This window comes from Plectropomus leopardus, chromosome 20 (assembly GCF_026936395.1).
Source record: "Plectropomus leopardus strain MGB_pleo_1.0 chromosome 20, ASM2693639v1, whole genome shotgun sequence".
NCBI lineage: Eukaryota > Metazoa > Chordata > Actinopteri > Perciformes > Serranidae > Plectropomus > Plectropomus leopardus.
In genome coordinates, this window is record NC_142195.1 from 4,122,354 (window position 1) to 4,144,497 (window position 22,144).

Below are 22,144 nucleotides of genomic sequence, written 5' to 3' on the forward strand. Positions count from 1 at the left end.
AAATTTCCTAAAAATCCTATCAATGTCCTAAAATCTTTTTTTCCTTTCCTAAAGTCCTAGAAATGTTCTAAAATTCTAGAAACATGTATGTAGCTAGGTGGCCTCCTGTCATTTTGCAAAAGTATCCCCTCAACAAAGCAATGTGAGAATCCCTGACTGAGAGGAACATTGTTCACACTTTCAGTTTTTCACTTCCACTGTCAGCTCTCGTCAGAAAGATGAGGGGCGTCAGCCCACACAACGCAATACTAAACATATTCCACTGTCAAACATGAGAACACTCACATGACGGGCATAAAACTTCAGAAACACCTTAACAATTCAAAGTAATAAAAAGCATCAAAAAATAAGACAATTCTGAGTAGTTTCTTCTTCTGTCTGCCTTCCTTGATGGCACTAATTAGTTCAAAACATCAGGATGAACAAAGCCTTTTCACACCCTCTGAAACATTTAGCACCTGAAAGTACGCACACACCGACACAGAGGAAACACAGGTGCAAATCAAGACGAATATTTGTCATTTACCGCCTGAAAATAAAAAATGACAAATATGAGAGTTAAAGTCAAGAAGGTGACAAAGAGGAGGGCAGCAATATTGTGTATGAAAAAACAACAGCTCGTGGTTCAAAAAAAGATCCTGTGAATAACAGATTTCGATGATTAAGCAACGTGTATGAGCTAATTAAGCTAATTGAATATGACTTCTAATATGATATGAAGAAACGCAGTGGAAACATGCAGTCGTGATGGCGCGGCTTACAATGTCAAGTGGTGTCAGTGTGCATTGTGGCAGCGTGTTCTGACTCAGAGTGAGAAATGTACGAAGCATCCTCCGCCGACTTGTCGTGAGGAGTGTGTGAGGATGAAGAATTGGTTTGACATACGACAGGAACAGTGGAGATGAGTTTCAATGTGTTCACTTTAGAGGTTGAGAAAACACCGCTCACTGTCATTGTATTATGGCAGCAAGAAATAAAAAAACAACAGGTTTGATGATGCTTAAATTGTCTAAAAGACTAGATATGCTACTTACTTCACCTACAAATGAGTCATAAAACAACTAACTACAAGGCTGTCAAAAATGGCCAAGTATAGAAACCCTGAAAGGGTCATCAATCACATCTTCTTTTTTTACCACAGACACTGTAAAGGTGCGTTAAGCTGTGTGCTATTTTGTGAGGTGCGCACTTTGTTACTGAAGTGTATGCACCATAGACTGTATATAAAAATGAATGATGCGCCCCCACTTACCCCCACTATGCTTACGTGAGGCTAAAACATCCCGAATATGGGTGCTGCCATCTTGCGCTGGTGATGTCATTGAGAGCGGGAGTCGGCGCAGTAGCGGTATCCACGGTAGGGGAGTCTCCGCCAAAACACCCAATCGACCAATCACGAGCAGCCCCCATTGAATGTGAGTGCATGCAATGGCGGTCACAGCCATCAATCATGGTGGAAAGTCCCCTTTTGTAAAACTGAATAACTGATTAAAACCTAACTCATGATAAAAACAAACAACAGAGAACAAACACCGACGTGATGAGAACTACCTTCAGTGACAGAAACCATCTCGGAGAAAATTTGATTTGGTGTGTGCTTCAAGATTTAGTTTGGCCTATGTCCATTCACCAACACGGAGGGGCGGGCTTTATGACCTATATTGCAGTCATACACCAGGGGGCGATTAAAACTGAAAATTTACACTGTGGAGGAGCTGTCATGTTGTCCATTTTTATATACAGTCCATGGTCCGCGCTCAGTCCAAACATGAGTGAGTTTGTAATCAAGCCTTGGGTTGCCAAGTCATATGGATCTATGTAGTTCATCATTATTAGTCTTTCCAAAAACCATTGCACAACCACTGTAGCAGGAAAAAGGAACGAGTTCCTAACAAAATAGCGCCCCCTTCTGGAAAATTAATCACTGCTTAACGTTAACTTAACATTATCTGTAGCCCAATTCAAAGTTGATAGCATACACTAGGGATGTCAACATCTACACGTGTAAACGGGTACACGGATAACAAATCATAACCGTTCAGAAAAATCAATAACCGTTTACACGTCATTTTTTCCTCTCTTCCTCCTCGTTCATTTCTCACCAATACAGTGTTTCCTCTACACTCATTTAGGAGTGGCGGCCCGCCACTCCTAAATCCTACCCGCCGCTCCTTCAAATGTCGTTTTTTTTTGTTTTTTTTTTTTTTTTAAATTGCAAATACACCACCGCCGCATCACAGCACAGTCCTGCACTGCGTTGGGTGTCGCGAGTGCTGAGGCAGATAACTATCTTGCTCCGTATCTACTCTTTGGGGTAGATACCACCGCCCCCTACCACCCCCAGCAGAACTAACTGGTGCCCACGTTAATTAGCTACTCGCATCCAGGCATCAGGTCGGAGAGTCAGAGGAGTGTCGGCTTGAAAATAGCGTGAAACTTACCGGAGAAAAGGTAGACTTATTAGCTTAAGAAAACTTATAATAGATTTTATTAGTTAAATAAACATTCGCAAAATATTGATGGCCAGCTAAGGTTACGTAGCTTAAGTTAATTGGGCCCGGTGCCAACTCAACTCAGTGTCGCTAACGTGAGTAAACTAATTGATAGCATTAAGCGATATACACGCCATGATGTATTTTTACATTCAGCCTTTAAAAAGTGATTTTCATGCCAACCATTCAATAAAAAGGGGCATTATGCTGGGCATAAACTTAAAATCTGCAGTCAAGTGTCATTTGTTTACGCCGCCACGGCTCCCCGGAGAGCCTGCCCCTGCTGCTGAAAAAAATCCTAGAGGAAACACTGCAATAGTATTTTTAGGGGTGATAATGTTGCCTGAAAGCTTAAGATAATAACATTAACTAACAATACACTTAAATGTTCCCACTAATGCAGTTATCCGCATACATAATAGATGCACAGGTGGCAATGTTACGTTGATATTAAAAAAAAACCGCAGCCACAGCCAGTGTCGCGTCACTTCAAGTTGACTCAGGGCCGCATGGACAACAAGCAACAAGCGATGAACAAGCAGAGCTTAAAAACAAATATTGTACAAAAGTGAGCAATAGTTAAAACAATGATTAAAAAAGAAGGTTAAACCTTTTCCAGCTTTCACTTGTACGTTTTCTTGTCTGTCAAAATTGATGATTTTCTTTTCAACTCATTTTACTTTCTGTCATAAGTAGGTCTAAGCCTTAAATGGTGAGATGGATTGCCTACTTTTTAAGTTCTGTTCGCTGAATAAACGTTTTTGTGCGATAACTAACTACTGGAATGGCTTTGATTTAATGAGATTAGGAGGTATTTGAATGGAGACAGAACCATCTAGTGGTTATATAGCGCAACTGCGATAGAAAAAGATCATAAATCGTGTAACCGGGTACACGTCGGTTAGAAGTCCCGTTTACACGTGTAGAAAAAATTGTAAACGTTGACACCCCTAGCATACACATTGTAAATGGTTCCCTTTCTATTTCCTGTTGGTATGTTTATTAAGCAGTAACTGACAAGGAAATAAAAACAAAATAGAAGCAACAGAATAGAAAATGTCTATTGCAAGAAAGTTGCATTTGTTGAAACGGAAAAGTCGACGCTTTAAAGAGCTAACTAAGGCTACATTTGGATGAGAACGGGTCCTACTAAAAACAGAAAAGTCTTTCCTTTGTCTTTTTAAAAATATCAGCGTATCGTCATATGATAACACTGTGAGAACAATCCTTGTTCACACGGATTTGCAAAAACAACCGCAAATGCTGTAGTATGCATGCCAGGCCAATTGGCGGTGTAACTTTATAATAACACACCACAGGAGAACACCACACACCTGCGCATAAAGGTGTTCCTCTCCAGAGCGCTGAGTATAAACCTAACAAGAAGACGATGGCGAAAGCACAATAACCGACAGTGTTACAACCTCATCAGCACAAACACAGCTCGATAGTCAGTGTTGTTATCGTTGTCTTCTATGCGCGTGTGCAAAGTGCAGCCGTGATGACAATGTTCTCACATGATCCACACGGCAACAGAAGGGGTGGCATTTTGAAAAGTTTCAAAATATTGCATTTTCAGGCCCCCGTAACTCCGTTGTTGTGTAAGCAAAAGGCAAACAAAAGTTTAACCTTTCATGCAAGAACCGTTGCCGTGTAAATGGCCTCTAAAACCCGCCGGCCTACATGTCTAACAGAGAACCGTCCAAATCTGTGGCTTTATGCGAGTCCGTACACTGTTTCCTGCTTCCTGCATATTATACCTTTAATATTAACCTGTGACTGAAAATGGCTGCCATCAAATGCACTATTTACTTCCAGGTAAATCCATAAGCAGCAGTTTGTCTAGGGAGTGGCCTGGAGTGGCAAGGCCACCCTTTGAAGGGTCCCTATTGTGCATTTTGGGTTTTTCCCTTTTCTTTATTGTTTTGTTTAGCATTTTTGTGCTTGTAAAAAAGTCTCCAAGTAATAAAACCCAAAGTCCAAGCCAAAGGGAGTTCTCTCTCCCTCAGAAGACACTGCTCCTAAGCTGCCTGAAACAGCTCGTTTGAGTTTCACTCGTTGGGTTTCCATTACAGATTTGCGCAAAACTTGAATGATATTTTTCGAAATTTCGATAAATCCCAATTGCAAGATGACTGCTTTTCTATTGATTGATATTGTGCGACTTCTCTCGCAATGTTACCAGTCCTTTCTTTCACAATAACATTCCAAGAAGCATGGTGATGGATGTCCAAAATATTGGCAGGTTTATTTCTATTGCAGCCATTCATTAAAGCCAATCTAATATCGCTGTAATTTCTTTGTCTTGTATCAGAGTTAAGAAGATCTCAGTCTCTTCCTCCGTCCATACATACTGAGCCATGTTTTGTAGAATGTCATCTGACTTTGTTGTACTTTTTCCTTTTCTTTGGGTTCTGTGGCGGCTGGCAACCATAAAGTCACATAACCGCCACCCGGTGTTGCACATCATATGAGCAATAAAAGCGAAAAAAGTGTTCCATTGCAGTTTTGCTAAATGTGGCTTTTTCGAATCGCCTGAAACACCACCTTATATGAGTGCAAAAACTTTTTTGTCATAAACGTGATGTTGTTTTTTTAATTGACGTATTTCCATTATGCGCATTTCGTGTTTGCAATTTCAATTTGCGCACTTTGAGGGTTAATGGAAACCCGCCCACTGTTTACTTCAGTAACTTGGCGATATCACAATATAGAATAGAATGTATACAGAGAGAGCCAGCTGACCAATCAGAGCAGACTGGGCTTGTCGGGAGGCGGGATATAAGCTCAGACAGACTGTTTCAGACAGAGGTGCTGCAGCAGAAGGCATTACATTAAAGCATGTAAACCTATTGTAGTGCACCCCCAAAATACAGATATAATCCTAAAAATTAGCCTAATAGGGCCCCTTTAATTCTGATTAGCTACACCAGGTGCCAGCCCAATTATGATTGGCTATCTGCCCAATCAGTTTGAAGTGTTGGTTGAGTAAACTCAATTTTTGGTCACCGTTTGTGACCTGATGTAAGTCTTCAGTGAGGAAAAATAGGCTTGAATATCATAATGTTAGTATCAAACATTTAAAAACAACAGCCTGCCAAAGTCACATTAAATACAGAATAAAGTGTCCGTCAACAACGCCATCTCTCAGTCCCCTTGACAGAGCAGCAGCGTCTCTTGCGCCCAGACCGCCCACGCGCCTATAAAGGAGGTCAAACAAACATTTGCTGCTGTGCCGTAACGCCGCTGCGCCCTCACAAGCGCCCGTCACGCCAGCGCCAGCCTGCAAATTTATTGGGCCACTTTTAGATGTGTCAGAGCAGTCGGTGTCGATAAAGCCGGCCATAATGTTTGCCACCCCATCACAACAGAGATTTACCTCCCTGACAGACACATCCTGCTTCAAGGTCCTGTCTGTCGCCCTCGCCACTGAGCGGGCGGCGGAGACAGGAGACAGGACAGGGCTTCAAACCGCTTATTATCACCAATTTGACACAGTGGACAGTTAAAGGCTGACACTAGTGCCCACACAAAGCCCCTTCACTCTTCCATCCACTGTTGTCCTGGCACGCGGCACATAACACCTCAAGTGTAAATAAGAAGAAGGCGAGCAATGTAACCTTGACTTGTGTCAGTTCTCTCTCTGGCTGGCGTTCTCAGCCCTGGACAGGAAGGAGGGAGGTGACAATGAGGGAGGAAGTTGATTGAGAGGCTCTATTATGCATCAACTTAAAGGAAGCTCCTGTGATGGATGACACAGACACCAGTCACCTTCAGAGCCCGGACGCCACGCTCCCAGCATCCTCTCTGGCAAATGACCTGAAAATCCCGCTGACATATTCAAAAAGGGCTAACCGGAGCCGGGTAGCCTTGTGCTGTGTGCATAAGAGGGCCAATTTAAAAGAAAGTGGTGTGTTTGGGGGGAGGAGGGGTGGCTACGGAGACGTATGGGCATATATTGAAAATCCATTTCTGTTTTTCAGACAGCGTCTGCCTCCAACAGCGAGGACAGGATTTCATTATGCTCTACAAGAGTTGTGAGGATTAAGGTAAGGGACATGTGTTTGACTTTAGGCCCTAATTGTTCCCCTCAGTCAGGAGATGACAATTAATTGAGGGGCGTCACAAAGTCCTTGACAGCAAATTGGATTAAATAAATGTTACTACAGCCATCTAAAACTACTTTATTGTAACAAGAAGTCTCTCCAGCGCATATAGACAGAGGTTACTTCATTTATGCCAATTTGTCCCTAAATTAGGTATTTTAAAATGATTAATTTTGAAGCTTTCCATTAAAGAGCATTAGCAATAATAGAGGATTGTTATTCAGAAGCAGTATTGTCCTTCATCTTGCTTTGCAAGTATCGTTAACAAACTGCCAACAGTTTCTTTGTGTCAGCATAATATTTAACCCTTTGTAACCTGGAGTGAAATCACTTTTTAATTTATTTTATTTTATTTTAAGTGCTATTTTTCACTTTTGTGCTGCTTTGTGCTGCTTTCAGATGCCTTTCACAAGTATTTAAACCTTCAAACACTGAGCACATGAGTGTGATTTCTTTTGCAAAGACTGAAAAAGGCAATCAGCAATTTGGTTAGAAATGTGCCATGAATTGTTGGATTTTTTTCCCCAGTTTTATAGTATCAAAATATACTTATCTGGCAGGCAAAAACATTAATATGCTTGCTTGTCATTTACACAAATGCCCACCCACACCCTCCCACCCAGGTTTAACACAAATAACCAAAATAGGAAAACGAAAAAAAGAAAAACAAAATAAAACATAAAAAAGAAGAAGAAGAAAAAAACAAATAGAAGTAACCAGTCTTGACTAATGCATGTTCAATACATAAGTGAACCAATTCATATATGAAAATAGAAAGTCGACCAGTTTTCATTAAACTAAATTGTTTGAAATTTAGAAAATTATTATGAAAAAGCTGGAGAAGATTAGAAGAAGATTTAATTTAAGTGTACCTAAATAAATGTTGTGGTGGGTTTTTTTTTTTGCTGTTGTTTTATGAATCACAAGTGATTCATTATACTATATATATATATACTATATCATACTATAACACTGGCTACTGAATGTGAAAAAACAGTGTTTACTTGAGTATTTCTATTTTCTGTATGACATACCTTTACTTCATTACATTTCAGAGGAAAATAAAACCCTGATACCTAAAATGTTTGGAACTAGTGTAGTACATAAATAAAAACTGAATTAAATTATAATTATTTAAAGTTTCGACCTCTTTTTTTTTCATCAAACATATTTGAAGGTAGATATTCACATGACATTTAGACCAGAAGTAGTGTTAACTTAATAAAACTACACAGACAGAGAAATTATAACATTGCAATCCATAAAAATGATGGGCGATAAAGTGGAATGAGTAAAAAGTATTGAACATGCTAACGGAAATGTATTTAATATGTACAGAAGCCAGCTTCAAAACTATTCCTGTTTGAAATAAATAATCTCTCACAGTTTTAAGATGATATTTGGCCCATTTTTTCCCACACAGGCTTTAAATCTTAAAGATTTTAGGGGGCATACTTGTGAAACACAGGAAAAAATCACTTTCAAAACTTCAAAAGTTAGAGTACTCAGTTTCCAAACACTTACTAAGAGTTGTTTAAAGAAGTGATGCAACACAGTTAGTCTTTAGATAAGAATTTGCTGATCTTTGCATTCTGTTTTTATTTATGTTTTAGACTAATGGCTTGGGTTGTACACCAATATGCTTTCACTCCATTTCATTATTGAGTCCTTAAAATCTTGTTTTTTTGCCACACACCATTTTATTTTTATTTAATAGAAGTTAACTGGTCTAATGACATCTGGAGATTTTTTCCCTTGAATTTAGAGTAGCAATCTCTATTTTGTTTTCTTATTCAAGAATCTTACAAGGTAAAACTTTAAATGCAGTACTTTCACTTGTGATGGAGTATTGTTTCTTCACTGTGGTGTTGTTATTCATGCTAGAGTGAAGGATCTGAGTATTTCCTCAATCACTGTAGACAATTAGCTGCACAATACCACAGCATGTTTTTCATGAAGGCATGGATATGGCATAATATATATGTTTATAGGTTAAAAATAAAGCATTAAGCATTAATTTGCTTGCTTATAGTAAATAAAGAGCTAAGTGTTTTTTGATACACGTGCAACATGTATTATTATGGGGGGGGTTATATATTTTTGTGTGTGTCTATGTATCTATGTATGTATGCATACATATATGTATATGTATATGTATGTGTGTGTGTGTGTGTGTGTGTGTGTGTGTGTGTGTGTGTGTGTGTGTGTGTGTTTACGTGTAGGTATTACTAGCTGCCCCACTACTACCATAAATGCTTATCATGACTCAAATACTTTTGGCCCAAGTTTTCTCCACAAAGTGTCTTACCTACAATAATCATTTAAATCTTGACCATGCACAACTACAGCTAATCTGCCTACTTTGATTTTCTATATGTTATTAACCTTTACCAACCCCTACCCCACTGTCTATGTCATCCCTGTGTCTGTTATTGCAATAAAACTTAAAGAAAAAACATATACACAAATACACACACAAAGACTAAAAAAGTGTTGTGAAAACAGACTAATAGGAAAAGAAATGCTGCAACAAACATTTCCCAAAGTCTCCACTTGCTGCGTAGGCCCCTGCACTGACTGCCTATTTCTGTGTGGGCATTTATTCCTATTTAAGAGGCAATCTCTGCAGTTTGAGTGGCAGCGGGAGGTTTGGAGGGCAGGGGCTGCTATATTCGTGGCGCTCGGGGTCCTTCTGCTGATTCATAATTAGACGTGAACCCAGAGCGCCCACTACGGGGGAGGTCAGAGGGGTGAGGAGGGAGACGGGGGAGGAGGAGGAGGGGGAGCTGGCGCCCGCCTGATGGACACCAAATGAACAAATTATGATGGCCCCCTCTGGGCGTGATGGGGTCAAACGCCGTGCGCCCTGCCGCTGACAGTTCAATTTCCCCCCAACGCAGCACCATTCGGCGACTGCTAATTATGAATGAAAAGTTATCAGCCTCAGCCACCCTGCCGCACACACGGACAGCGGTCGGAAGAGGTTTGGGGGTGGGGGGATTTAAGAGGCATTTGTGAGAGATCCTAATGTCAAAATGTTATTAGAGAGAGCGGTAGCATGCAGAAACTGGGGAGAGGAGGAGGAGACAGACGAGGAGGTGGGTCAAAGACAGTGACCAGGGTTAATCTAAATGCCTTTGATAACCATGCAGTAATTCTCTAAAAGGGCCCGAGCGCTCAGCTGAGACAGACTCGCTGCCTCTGTGGGCAGATTGCTGAGAAATAGAAATGACACTGAGGCCAGTGTGTGTGTGTGTGTGTGTGTGTGTGTGTGTGTGTGTGTGTGTGTGTGTGTGTGTGTGTGTGTGTGTGTGTGAGAGAGAGAGTGTGTGTGTGAGAGAGAGAGAGAGAGAGAGAGAGAGAGAGAGAGAGAGAGAGAGAGAGAGAGAGAGCTGATATGTAAGCGTGTGCATGCGTGGGGAGGTGGGAAGGGGGTGAATAAAGGTGAGGTTATTTACCCTTGTCTATGAATCCCGATGCCCATCATGTATTTATGCATAGAATTGACTCTAAATCAGATGTTGATGTGCGAAAAGTTCCCTGTTCTAATCTGCATTTCTATTCTCTATTACTCCATGGCCTTCACCTGAGGAGGAGGAGAAAGCGACTAACAAGGCTGCATAAACGCTGGCCTGAGAGCAGCTGTCAATCATACTGAGTGACAGGCGGGCAGGACTGACGGGCGGATTCTGAATATAGAGTAACTTACCACAAAAGCTAAGTACGAGACCAGAGCCAGGACAGTGGGGATGCTGCTTAGAGAGCCTATGAAAAGACATTCACCTACTTGCAGCCAAACAAACTGTTCACAACAAAAAGTTAACACAGAATTTAGCCCCTGTCCAACTGCACAAAAAAAACACTAACACCCACTAACATCTTGCTTTTTAATGTACTAGGAAAGGTTAAGGTCGGCATTCACACACTGGTCAAATGGCTCTGCAGTAAGCATAAGTATTTAAACCAGTTTAATGGAAACACAACACCCGAGCAAACGCGCTAATTTTAGCCCCTTCACCAGCAAGACACAATGACAGGCCGCCACAAAGTAACGTCTGTCTACGCCCAAACAGCGCTCAAATAACATTTCAAATTTACTCTGCACTGAGTTTGAAAAAGGGACTGAATTAAGTATGAGGAGAAGTATGAGAAATCAAACAGAAGTAACCGCCATAACATTTTCACTGGCCTCCCTGCTGCTTTCTAATGTTTATCAACCTTATTTTCAGCCTGTCGGTAACGTTGAACACGACACATCAGAAACACACACACATACGCATACACAGCGCAGTGGCAGCATCCGGGACATTTCAGCTTCACTTAAGCATCTGAACACGTCATCCATCTTCATATACAGTTTGTTTCAGACATTGTAATCATTAAAGTCTGTGTAAAGTGATAACTAAAATGTGTTCTGAGTTTGTCACATCACAGAAAGATGTGTTATTAAACACCTGACCAAATCTGAATGACCAAGAAAATCACCAAGTATGTAAAAGAATGTCTCAAAATCATGAAAAAATTAGTCTGGTGGTGGAGCGGAGGCCACGCCCAATCGCAGGACTATGCTAATGATGCTTCTCGTTTTCATACTGCTACATTGTCAGGGGCGGGGTTATGCTGAGTATAGCTCCAGTGTGTCATCAAGCTATGGTTTTAGGCCCGCCCAAAAAATCTTAAAATAGGAAAATGGTGAAAAAGCAGTCAACCATCTAAATCCACAATTCAGTACTATATAGTAAAGGGTCTTTGTAACATGTTTTCAACAATCAGTTTCCAAAATTTATGTGTTTTGAAACAAATCTCTGAATTCACTTTACATGGACTTTAAACGATTACATGATTAATTTAAAATATTCACAGATTTATCATTCAAAATGAACAAAGGTACATTTACTTTTGAGAAATTTCTTTACAACAACACTGTAATAAATCAAACTTAGGTAAATTTTAAAATAAGAGCCTGTGTCAAACACCTGTGTGAATGCTGAGCATATTAAAAAAAAACATAAATTTAAAATGATTTAAAATGTTCAAACAGCAGAGTTACCACAGACCTGGCTGTGAGACACAAAATAGACACAGCAAACAGCAGAAAGAATGGTCTGGACATTTCCCTCCCGGGGGAAAGACAAGATACAAAACACACAGGCGCGCAGAGCGGCTCACACACTAAGGAGAGAAAGGAGCCGTCACACTAGGAAAGGTCAACCATCAGATATACACAACGCCGAGACACAAGGGACGCAACATCTGACAGAGAGAGATGGAAGGTGACAGAGAGGAGGAGAGAGAGAAGGGAGAGAGAGACCGAGTGGGTGGACGCAGAGATGAGACACAGAAATAGAGTTCAAGGGTGTGGAAGAGCAAAAGACAGCACGGGTGAGAAAGACAGACTATAAAAGATACAGGAAACAGGAAGAGCAGTTGTGGCGTCCTGACTGGCTATAAATATAAGAAGGCAGAAAAGGTCAATAGTCGCCGCCTGGAGCAGAAATGTTCCACGAGGGAGAGAAGCTCATTTCACCATCTCATATGCTGCTCTGCTGTTCTGTCAGTGTCAGACAGAAAAGGAACAATTGACTCCCAACACACGGTGATGGAGGAAATGTCATCCTGTGTGTTTCATAATGCACAAACACACACACACTAACCTGCACAGTGGAGGAGATGTTGGAGAGAGAGAGGCCCTCGAGGTCGGACAGCAGGCTCGGAGAAACAACCAAAGACTTTGGAGCATTTGTGGGTGCAGGAGAAACTAAAACAAAACAGAAACACGTACTTTTAGCTTGTTTAAGCCTCTTTGGAGGCATTGCAGTCTACCAAAGTGTCATTTTTGATAGTGTCACTGGGGGGCACCAAAGACAGGAATTTTCCAAATACACACATTGTAGCTTTAAAGCTACACTCATAATTTTTTTGGCCACTTGGGGGCTGTGAAAATAACATAAAACGTGTTCACAACTTGGTTAAACTGGGAGGTTTTTAGGTGGGAAATTCCTGCCTTTATGCTTTCAGTGTTTTTTGTATGTTTCGGTATTATTCTAACTCATTTAAAGGGGACAGTTCACCCCCAAATCAAAAATACATATTTCTCCTCTTCCTGTAGTGCTATTTATCAGTCAATTTAGTTTGTAAGAGTTGTTGTGTGTTGGAGATATCGGCCATAGAGATGTCTGTCTTTTTTCTAATATCATGGAACCAGATGGCACTTGGCTTATGGTGCTCAAAGCACCAAACAAATGCATTTCAAAAACTCAACAGCAATCTCTCTTTCCAGAAAGCATGAACTAGTTTCTCAATATAATCCACAGACCTTGTTTTGAGCAGTTTTATGTAGGAACTGTTCTACTTTCTACTGAACTTCACCTGCAAACCACATCACCTTGCAAAATAAAGAGTGCATCTACTCATAGAGAGGCTTTGTGACAGCAGAATACGTAAACATTAATGGCATCTTCCTCAGCAGAGCAGCACATTAGCTAGCTCAGGGGTGCTAGGTGAGCTAGTGATACATGGTGTCACTCATTTGTGTGAAATTTTGTCAGCTAAAACATGTTTTGTAAGGTCACAGTGGCCTTGGCCTTCTTGGACCACCAAATCAGTTCACTTTTGGGTCCAAGTGGACGTTTGTGCCTAATTTAAGGAAATTCCCTCAAGGCGTTTTTTTTTTTCACAAGAATGACATGGATGAAAGGTCATTGGGACCCTGACCTTTGACCACAAAAATTCAAATCAATTAATTCTTGACTCAAAGTGGATGTTTGTGCCAAATTTGAAGAGATCCTCTGAGATATAACATAAACGAGAGTGAGACTGATGAGGTCACAGTGACCTTGAGGTGTAACCTATGACCACCAAAATGTAATCAGTTCATTGTATCTCCACATGGACATTTGTGCCAAATTTAAAGAAATTCCCTCTTGAGATATTGCGTTCACAGACAAACAATATAATGCCTTCGGTCATGGCTGTCGCCGGCAGGGAGGCATAAAAAACTAAATAGATGATCTAATAATCTAAAAAAGATGAAGAGAGCTGAGGAGAATTCAAAAGTGAAGTGGAGACAAATGTTGGAAATTGAGTAATTTACAGTGTGAAAGTCTGTGAAACTCACAGTCATCTAGATCCAGTAAGGAGACTTCATTCTTGGGCTTCACTTCCACCTGAAAAACAAACAGCAACATGATGATAAGCACCACAGAAGAAGAGGCCCGGGCAGAAAAATGACAACACAAAACAAAAGTACTGAAACTGTGTTTTGTGCTTTTCAGTGGGTGACATGCTTCAATTTTGCTGGCAGCGTCTCTCAAGACATGACACATTCATCCCAAAAACAGATCTGCAGCACGCCTGGAATTCTCAATGACCAGTCATGCACGGTGTCGTGTCACAACCGATACACGCCACCCCATGCGACTGACTCGGGCTTGTCAGGTGTTGACTTGTGGGAATTACAACACACGGCGGTAGCTCGCGCCACAACAGGCCCAATAAAAACGCATTTAAACGTACGAGCGCTTTTATCACCCTTTCTCCACACCTTCCTAACCAACCACGGCTGCATTCACGTCACATAAAGAACCATAAAATTCCACTCTGCATACTCCAGGCTGAGCAGACTGGAAAGAAAAAAAAACTACACAGAGGAGGGAGTGAGGAATGACAGTGAAAACAAACAATAAAGTTAGAAGCCGTATCTTATCAGATCTTCTCTGATTGACGCTTGGTGGCGGTAATAGAGACGGAAACCTTGTTAGTGAACGGAGGTCTGAAAGAGCAAGAGAGAGAGACAGAGAGACAGAGAGACAGAGAGAGAGGTGTAGACAGAGAGGGAGAGAGAGATGCATAATTCATAGGCCATGTCCAAATGACAAAGTGTATGAAATGAGAATTTCATAGTGCAGAAAAGGAAAGGGAGGGCGAGAGATAATGCGATGAGCCGAACAGGTAAGAAAAAGATGGTGAGGGCTGAAAAGGGGGAAAAAAATGAACGACTTGCGGAGAAAAAATAAATAAAGCTGATAACAGATGAGCAAAATTATATCCCACAATATAAATTGGGATTTCAACGCTATTGCCACGTGTGTGCCTGGGGAACAACAGCTCCCTGAGAGACACTGTTTATACAGTTAAACAGAAGAGTTTCTTCATTCATCCTCTTTGCAATAATATCAGATTCTACACTGCTTTAAAGATGATATATCAGAGAACTTCTGAGCTCAGGGGTAAACACGCATTACACTATGACACATGCATGAAACTGAATAGTGTGCAGTGCTGCTACGGCTACAAAGATCAATATAAACTGTCAGTTGTCTGTTTTTAATGCTTTTGAACGTCACCCCAACATTTCTTACAGTTTAGAGCCTCCTTAAAAGCCATCATGGAAACTGGTAGATTTTTAAAATGCATATGGTTACATGCGAGCTTGTTGTATATTTTGCATACATATGTATTTTTAATATATCTTACAGTACAGTGGTTCCAACTGGTGGGCTGCAGTCCAAAAGTGGGTCGTGGGTCAACTGACTTGCGACCATGTCAAGTCTGTGACAAACACACTTTATTTTGAAGTGCAGTGAATTTAGGGCACAGAGCTTTTATTTTGAAGTGCGATTTCCTGCTCTAACACAAGTTTTTTGGGGTTTTTTTATAAGTTAACTGTCTAACTGTCCTGTTCTTGGTATTATTTAACCAGTTTTTTATTTTCCAAGATAAGAATAGGCCGAAGGGACTGTTCTTTAGTTGTTAGAGGAGGAGGGTGCATTTTTTTACCCTCTCAAAGCTACAAATATTTTTCCTTGAGCATCCCTGAGTGAAAGCATGAAGCATTCGTCCCACATGATGTGTTAAAGGACTGTCAGAAATCTGAAAATCCAGCCACATTTCCTATTTTTATAGGAAAATGAAGTGACGGTATAAAGCGAGGACTTCATTGCGGCACTATAGCACCATCTCTGCGTAGAAGCTGCTTCAGTTTCAGGACTAAAATGAATCGCAGCATCACCTTGGATTTGGACTTGACATCAAGCTTCTTCTTCTGTTGTGCTATGGGGGCATCTGAGTCAGAGTCAGAGGAGGAGTCTGTCTCAGAGTCGGAGGAGTTTTCTGCTGACGAGCTGCTGGCTTGGGCTACAGGTCCATTTCCGTTTTCATCTGAGTCACTGAAACACAAAATTCATATGTAAAACTAACAGAACTGCACATTGACTTTGTTTAGAGAACATGCTTTTACCATATTTACATAAAACACACTCAGCTTCAATGTATATGATTTGAAAAAACAGTCTTCAGTCCATCAGGAAAAGCAAACTTGCAATATCTTTAATAATATACCTTTTATTATTATCCACATCCAAAGTGAGAGCTGAAGCGTGGCCCGGTCAGAACAACAACGATCAATCTGTTTTTGTTTGTGAAGTTAATTCAATGTTGCATTCAGTCAAAAAAGATTTCTTCCATCTTTCTCCTCTCTCTTTCACTTGCTCTGTCCCTCTTCAATTTGTCCCGATAATGAGTGTTTACTCCGCCTGCCTGGGATTTTCAGCCGTTAAATTAATGAGGGGAATTGTGACGGTAACTGGCTTTTTAACTTGGGCGATGATGAAAAGCCAGTATTAATTTGGCCTACAGATTTCATTTGCTGCGAACAGGAAAAAGTGATATAAATCACTGTGGGCCTGATTAGGCCCTGCCTGAAATGACTGGGCCATAATGAGGGCATTATGCTGTGTTTGTTGTGGAAGCACTGGGGTGAGCTGCTCTAATTACTGTGTGCATGTGTGTGTGTGTTGTGTGTTGTGTGTGTGTGTGTGTGTGTGCGTGGGTGCGTTTGTGTGTTTGAGCACTGGGGTGAGTTGCTCTAATTATACTCTCTAATGGAGAGAACAGGGTCAGCCGGCAGCCTGTCACACGGCGAAATCAGGTAGATTCTGTGTGAGTTTGTGTGTCCGTGAGCAAATGAAGTGCGGTGCATAAGAAACTAAATTTGCCAGTGTGTAAGGGGAGTGTACGGGAGCATATTCAGCAGTAATGACTCAAATCTCATTCATTGGCAACACCAGGCTGCTAAATGACCAATCAAAAGTCATTATCCATTAGCCATGTAAATGTGGGTTACACTACTGGAGGAAAATTCTCCTTGATTAGCTTGTTAATGGAACTCACACTAACGATATTCTAGCAGCTCTGCCAGCCTGATGTGTCTGTGTGTCTGTGTGTGTTTGACACGGAGAGCTAGAAGGTTTATATACAGTAGAATAGGTGTGTATTGCTTACAGACTATATTATTACCTCCTTCAAGACAGCTGGCATGATTTTCTCTCCTATCTGAAAACATGGATTTGGATTATATTCTGATTATCTGTCAGTGAAAAGGACACTCAAAACTGTTACCTGGTCCTCTTAAACTACAAAAGGACATTAAAGGAATACTTAATTCCCCAAATGATCAACGCGTTGCACTGAATTCATGAAAAAAAAGTTTTTTCTCGCATGCCTCTAGTGGGCAAAGAATCCGTGAACAGAGAAAGTTCTGGATGAATTTAAGTCATAGGGGTCCATGTTTATCAAAAGTACATCCAAACATATGTTAACAAATGATCACATAACTCGTGTAGAATTATCCAACTCTCATTTATCCAGTAGTATGCTTCGTACCTCCCAAACAGACAGCACTTTCAGATGGTGAACTGAACTAAAATTTAACTTTGTCTATACTCTCTTCGAAGCCAAACTCCATTTACAAAAACAGTCAAGCAAGCTGCTGGTCTACTAATGCCTCGATCAGTTAGTTTGTTTGTCTCATTGTGTGACTTTGGTGTTAAAGGGGTTAGTTCAGATTCACCAAAGTCACACAATAACACAAACAAACAATTGACTGAGGCAGCTAGAAACCAGCATCTCCCATGTTCAGCGAGGTAAAATTATTGTTTTTGTCAATGGAGTCTGGCTTTTAAGAGAGCAGAGAAAAGTTTCAAACAGTGGAATACTGAGCATGCGAAGGATCAATGAAACTCGGATGATACTGCGCAAGTTGTGTGAAAGCTTGTAAACATGTTTTCATGTAGTTTTGCTGTTGTTGAATCTGGCCCAGTTCGATTTGTAGAGAATTTTTGTCTGTTTTTTTAAGGAGCCTGGTTTGATTTTTTAAAATGCACGCACACTTTCTATTGCGCGCACCTGTTTTAGAAATTGCACACGTTTTAATCATTTTCAAATGCATGTTTTGAAACAGAGCATGACTAAGTAATTTGCACACGCACTTTATTTGTATTTCTCGCACTTATTTTATAAACTGTGTTTTAGTAACTTACATATGCGCCTTTATATAAAACAAATGCGCGTGCAAATTACTTCAACATTTTTTAAATAAAAACATGCATGAAAGTTACTAAAACAAAGGTGCACTTTACAAAAATGGTGCTGGATATTGAAAGCGTGTGTGCGTTTTGAAATAAAAGCCCCTTTCGGGGCTCCGTAGTTTTTGGATTCTTCATTCAAAGTTTTTTTTCACAAATTCAAAATAACATGGGGTGAGTAACTGATATACAAACAATAATTTGGGGGTTAAGTAATCCTTTAAGTGCAGGATCTAAATGAAGAATTCTCCATCAAATGTCTTTATTAGGGTTGTGTAGACGGCATCTAGTTTCAAAATGTGTGCCCAAGGTGTATGTGTACTTTTTGTCACACCCAAAATTTCAAACACATTTTTTGCAAGTGTAATAGTGGCCAAACATACTAATTCAGTGTTGACTAGAAAAGTGTAAGAAACCTTATGTGGCTAATTGCACTTACTAAGCAACAGATCTGGCCAAAATCTTTGTTTGTTTCCTTTAATTTGGGCTTAAAATGTTTGTTTTTAAGTCCTGTTGGGACAAAATTCGCAGACTGTCTGCACTGATTGATTGGATCAGAGTTTTTCTCATCATTATTATTTGTTATTTATCAGTTATTGTCTCTCATCATAACACTGTCATGTTGTGTTCATGCATTGGAATGAAATTCCATCATTATGAAATTACAAGTGAGCTGCTTAACAGCGCTGCAGTCGCTGCCACAGATTATTTATCAGAAAATCCAACCCAGAGAAAAAAAAAGAATCACAAAAGTTATAGCAGCTGAGGCAACAGCTTTGACTTTTACAGGGTTCCTGCAGCTTTAAGCAAGTTACATTTAAGACTTTTAAAGGCTTTTAATGTGACTTGGAATGAAGTTTAAGACTTATTTTTGAATAACCAAAACTGAAGAAAGACAATTTTATTTGGGCCAAATGTTTGTCACTGCAAAAACATTACATTTCTTTTGTCCTGTGAAAAAGCTTGAATATCTGCTTCCAATATTGAATTAAAAACCCTTTTTATGAGTGAAAAGCATGGAGGACAATGAATATATTATCATAAAAGTATCTATTTGGTTTACTAACAGCAGTAGGAAATATCTGGCACTTCTGTTTAGTTTGCTTGGCAATTTTGTGTTTTCCAATCTGCATGTGAGATTCAAATGTTTGGATGACGCGTTTAGGAAGAGGAATTTATTAAATTGTTTAACAAAACAAAAACAGATGTTACCAACTCTAAGATTTTACAATGCATCATCAGAGAAAATAAAATCCTACTTCCTGTGTTTGGGCATTTTTTAAGACTTTTGAAAGATTAATTTAAGTCATTTTAATATCAACTAAGACAGTTTTAGATTAATGGATTATTTTATTTTAAATTATTTTAATTTCTGATGATCCTCATCTTGTTTTAGGTTGTGTTTTCTCTTTGTCAGTGTATCATATGTGACTCACAAAAGCTTGGTCCTTTCTGTGGTGCACAGATTTAAAATCCAGCAAATATAAGAATCAAAATTCTCTACAACTGCAGATTTTTCTCTGGTAGTTATACTGGATGAGGGAAGTGCCATGCCAGAAGGTGGGTTGTCATACAGATTATAAAAATGGCTGATGATGTGAACAGATGGGAGTTTGAGTTGAGCTTATTGACTCAGTGAAGCTCTGATCACATTTGTTGTTGACGATGACTCTGGTGTCTCCACCAACACACACCTGTCTAATTACCTGAGGAAGAAACAGGCAACATCTGGACACAGCAAATTCACAGGGAGGAAAAAAAAATGACACCCTCAGAGTCTTCCAGACAGGACAGGAGGGGTTTCACTGTACCTGAATGCAGCAGTTGGCTTGCTTTTCTTCTGCGGCGCCATCTTGGTCTTTTTCTTTTTACTTTTTTCCGATTCAGATTCACTGGAGCTTTTTCCTGAATCACTGGAGGTCTTGTCTGACTCTTCACTGCTTTCCTCCTCACTCTCGCTGCCCGACTCTGCACAAACATACAGATACACAGTATATATATTAAACACAAATCTTGTGTATTTATATACATTTTTTAATGACAGAGTGGTCAAAACATGTTGCTTTTTGACTTAGTCACTAAAATAAAGGCCTTTTGATGTAATTCTTCCTCATTTATCATGTTTTTCACATTTTTGGAGTGCCTGGATTTCCTTCCTGTTTATCCTGTTGTTTTCCATTTTCAATGAGCACCAGACACAAGATTTTGACCTCCGTTTGACTAAAGTCTACAGAGCAGGTCATTTCTCTCTTTTTATAATTTTCATATTTTCATGAAATCAAACTTATTTTTTTTACTTTTATGGTTGGCTTTTTTCAGCAAAAGCCATTCAATTATGTAATTATCTCTGTATCATTGTGAGAAAGCAACAGCGAACTACACCACTTACAATGAAAACGACTTTATAGATTATAAAGAAGTAGTCACTGTTAGTGGCGGGGTCTGCCATTGCTGCCAAGGTTTCAAACGGCCTCAAAGGGGCTCTATGCAAAATTCAGAGCATATGGGTTGTTTCCACACGATTCTCAACATGGATGTGGCTAAGCTGGCAGCTAACAACTAATGATGCTAACTCCATAAACACTTTAAACAACTGCAACAGCACTAACAGAGCTAACAGTGTTACATGGAGGGACCTGGAGGGTGGGTGCCAGGCTTTCGCGATGATACTGTCTCAATTTCAGCGGTAAACATCACATGAGCATAGTGCAGAGCGGCAGTGATGGAATAAACAGTGGGATACACACATGCACTAACATTGTGCCACCACACCAACTCACTAAAACAAACCACAGATAAGGTGGGATTACAACACTCACAGAGGTAGCATGACTTCAGGGATGCCATTACTCCACCATATCTTTACAAAACAACTAGTGGTTTGCTGCTATATCAATGTTCTGAATGTCACACACAGAAACTTTATCATACACATACAGGATTCACAGAAGATAAGGCAAGCACGTAATCCAGCATTATTGTTTTTAACTTCTATCTAACTGATATCAGAGTCATACTGTTCCATCACCTCACACAGTATGAGTTTTACTAAATTACTATTAATGCAAAAGGAATATTATCTACCACTGCTGCTTCACATTAAATGCCACTTTTATTGTGAAGCAGTCATAAGAAATGAGCGACACAAAAGATCGCATTGATTGATAATCTAAAATGTGTCCACAAAAGCAGACATGGTCAGTTTCATAATGTCTAATATTGTGCAGATACAATGAGTTATTAGACAGTCTGAACACCTCCCACCTCTCCAGCAGGGTAGCTACCACCAATGTGCTCTGCTGTGCAAAAATACTAGCGCACAGTGCAGTATGAAATTAGATCATCACATGTTCTAGTGTATATAGTTAAGCTTACTTACAAAGCTTGGGATGGGTAGAAACACACAAATATGTAAATGCTTAAGTATACATATGTATATGTGCAAGTAAGTAAGCATATGTGGATGTGAAGTATTATATATTTGCTTTTTTTAAACAAAAAAAATCTTATCTGCATTACATACGCATTAAATTGTACACATTGGGGCGTTCTTGAAGCTGTACACCACAGCTTCAAGAACGCCCCAATGTGTAAAAGTCACAAATAAAAAGAAAATAAAAGTAAATGAAATCCCCTCACATTTAATCAAATATATGTGATAAGTTTTTTTTGACTACACTGTAAATAGATACACCAGTTGCTCCTCTGGTGTATTTCTGATAAAGTAGCTGCTCAAGTGTCTGTTGCCCACAAACATCCTGGACTCTTAATATTAAACCGCACTTGCTGTTACCCCCAGTAACCACAGGTGTTACCAAGTCAAGCAGGACAGAAATCTTAAGAATTATAAATTTGACAATATATTTTGAAACTAATTATTATTTTAATTAAAAATTATTTAATAATAATAATAATAACAACAACAATAATAATAATAATAATAATCATCATCATCATCATCATCATCATCATTATTATTAGTTTATTTTTATTGTTATTATTATTATTTTATTTTTCTTTCCTTCTGAAGTATCAATACCCACAAAATCTGGAAAACATATGGGCAAATAAGGATGAGATGCAGCTATGTATATATGATTAATTATTATACTCTGCAGAAAACTAAATAAAAATTTGATCACAAAAAACATCCATTTAATACAGAATTCCATGAGGAAATCAT

The 22,144-nt window shown here is 39.6% G+C and overlaps 1 protein-coding gene across 4 annotated transcripts in view; it reads right to left on the reverse strand.

Moving 5' to 3' along the window:
* The window catches only part of ap3b1a (adaptor related protein complex 3 subunit beta 1a), a 100,631-nt gene that overhangs the window by 37,200 nt on the left and 41,287 nt on the right, over window positions 1-22,144 (reverse strand). For all 4 annotated transcript variants that reach the window (XM_088070700.1, XM_088070699.1, XM_088070701.1 and 1 more), the window contains exons 19-22: window positions 19,773-19,929; window positions 15,609-15,765; window positions 13,716-13,764; window positions 12,253-12,356 (exon numbers count right to left, since the gene is read on the reverse strand). In XM_088070700.1, coding sequence (XP_087926826.1) covers window positions 12,253-12,356; window positions 13,716-13,764; window positions 15,609-15,765; window positions 19,773-19,929 — 467 coding nt within the window. The remainder of the gene's footprint in view (window positions 1-12,252; window positions 12,357-13,715; window positions 13,765-15,608; window positions 15,766-19,772; window positions 19,930-22,144) is intronic.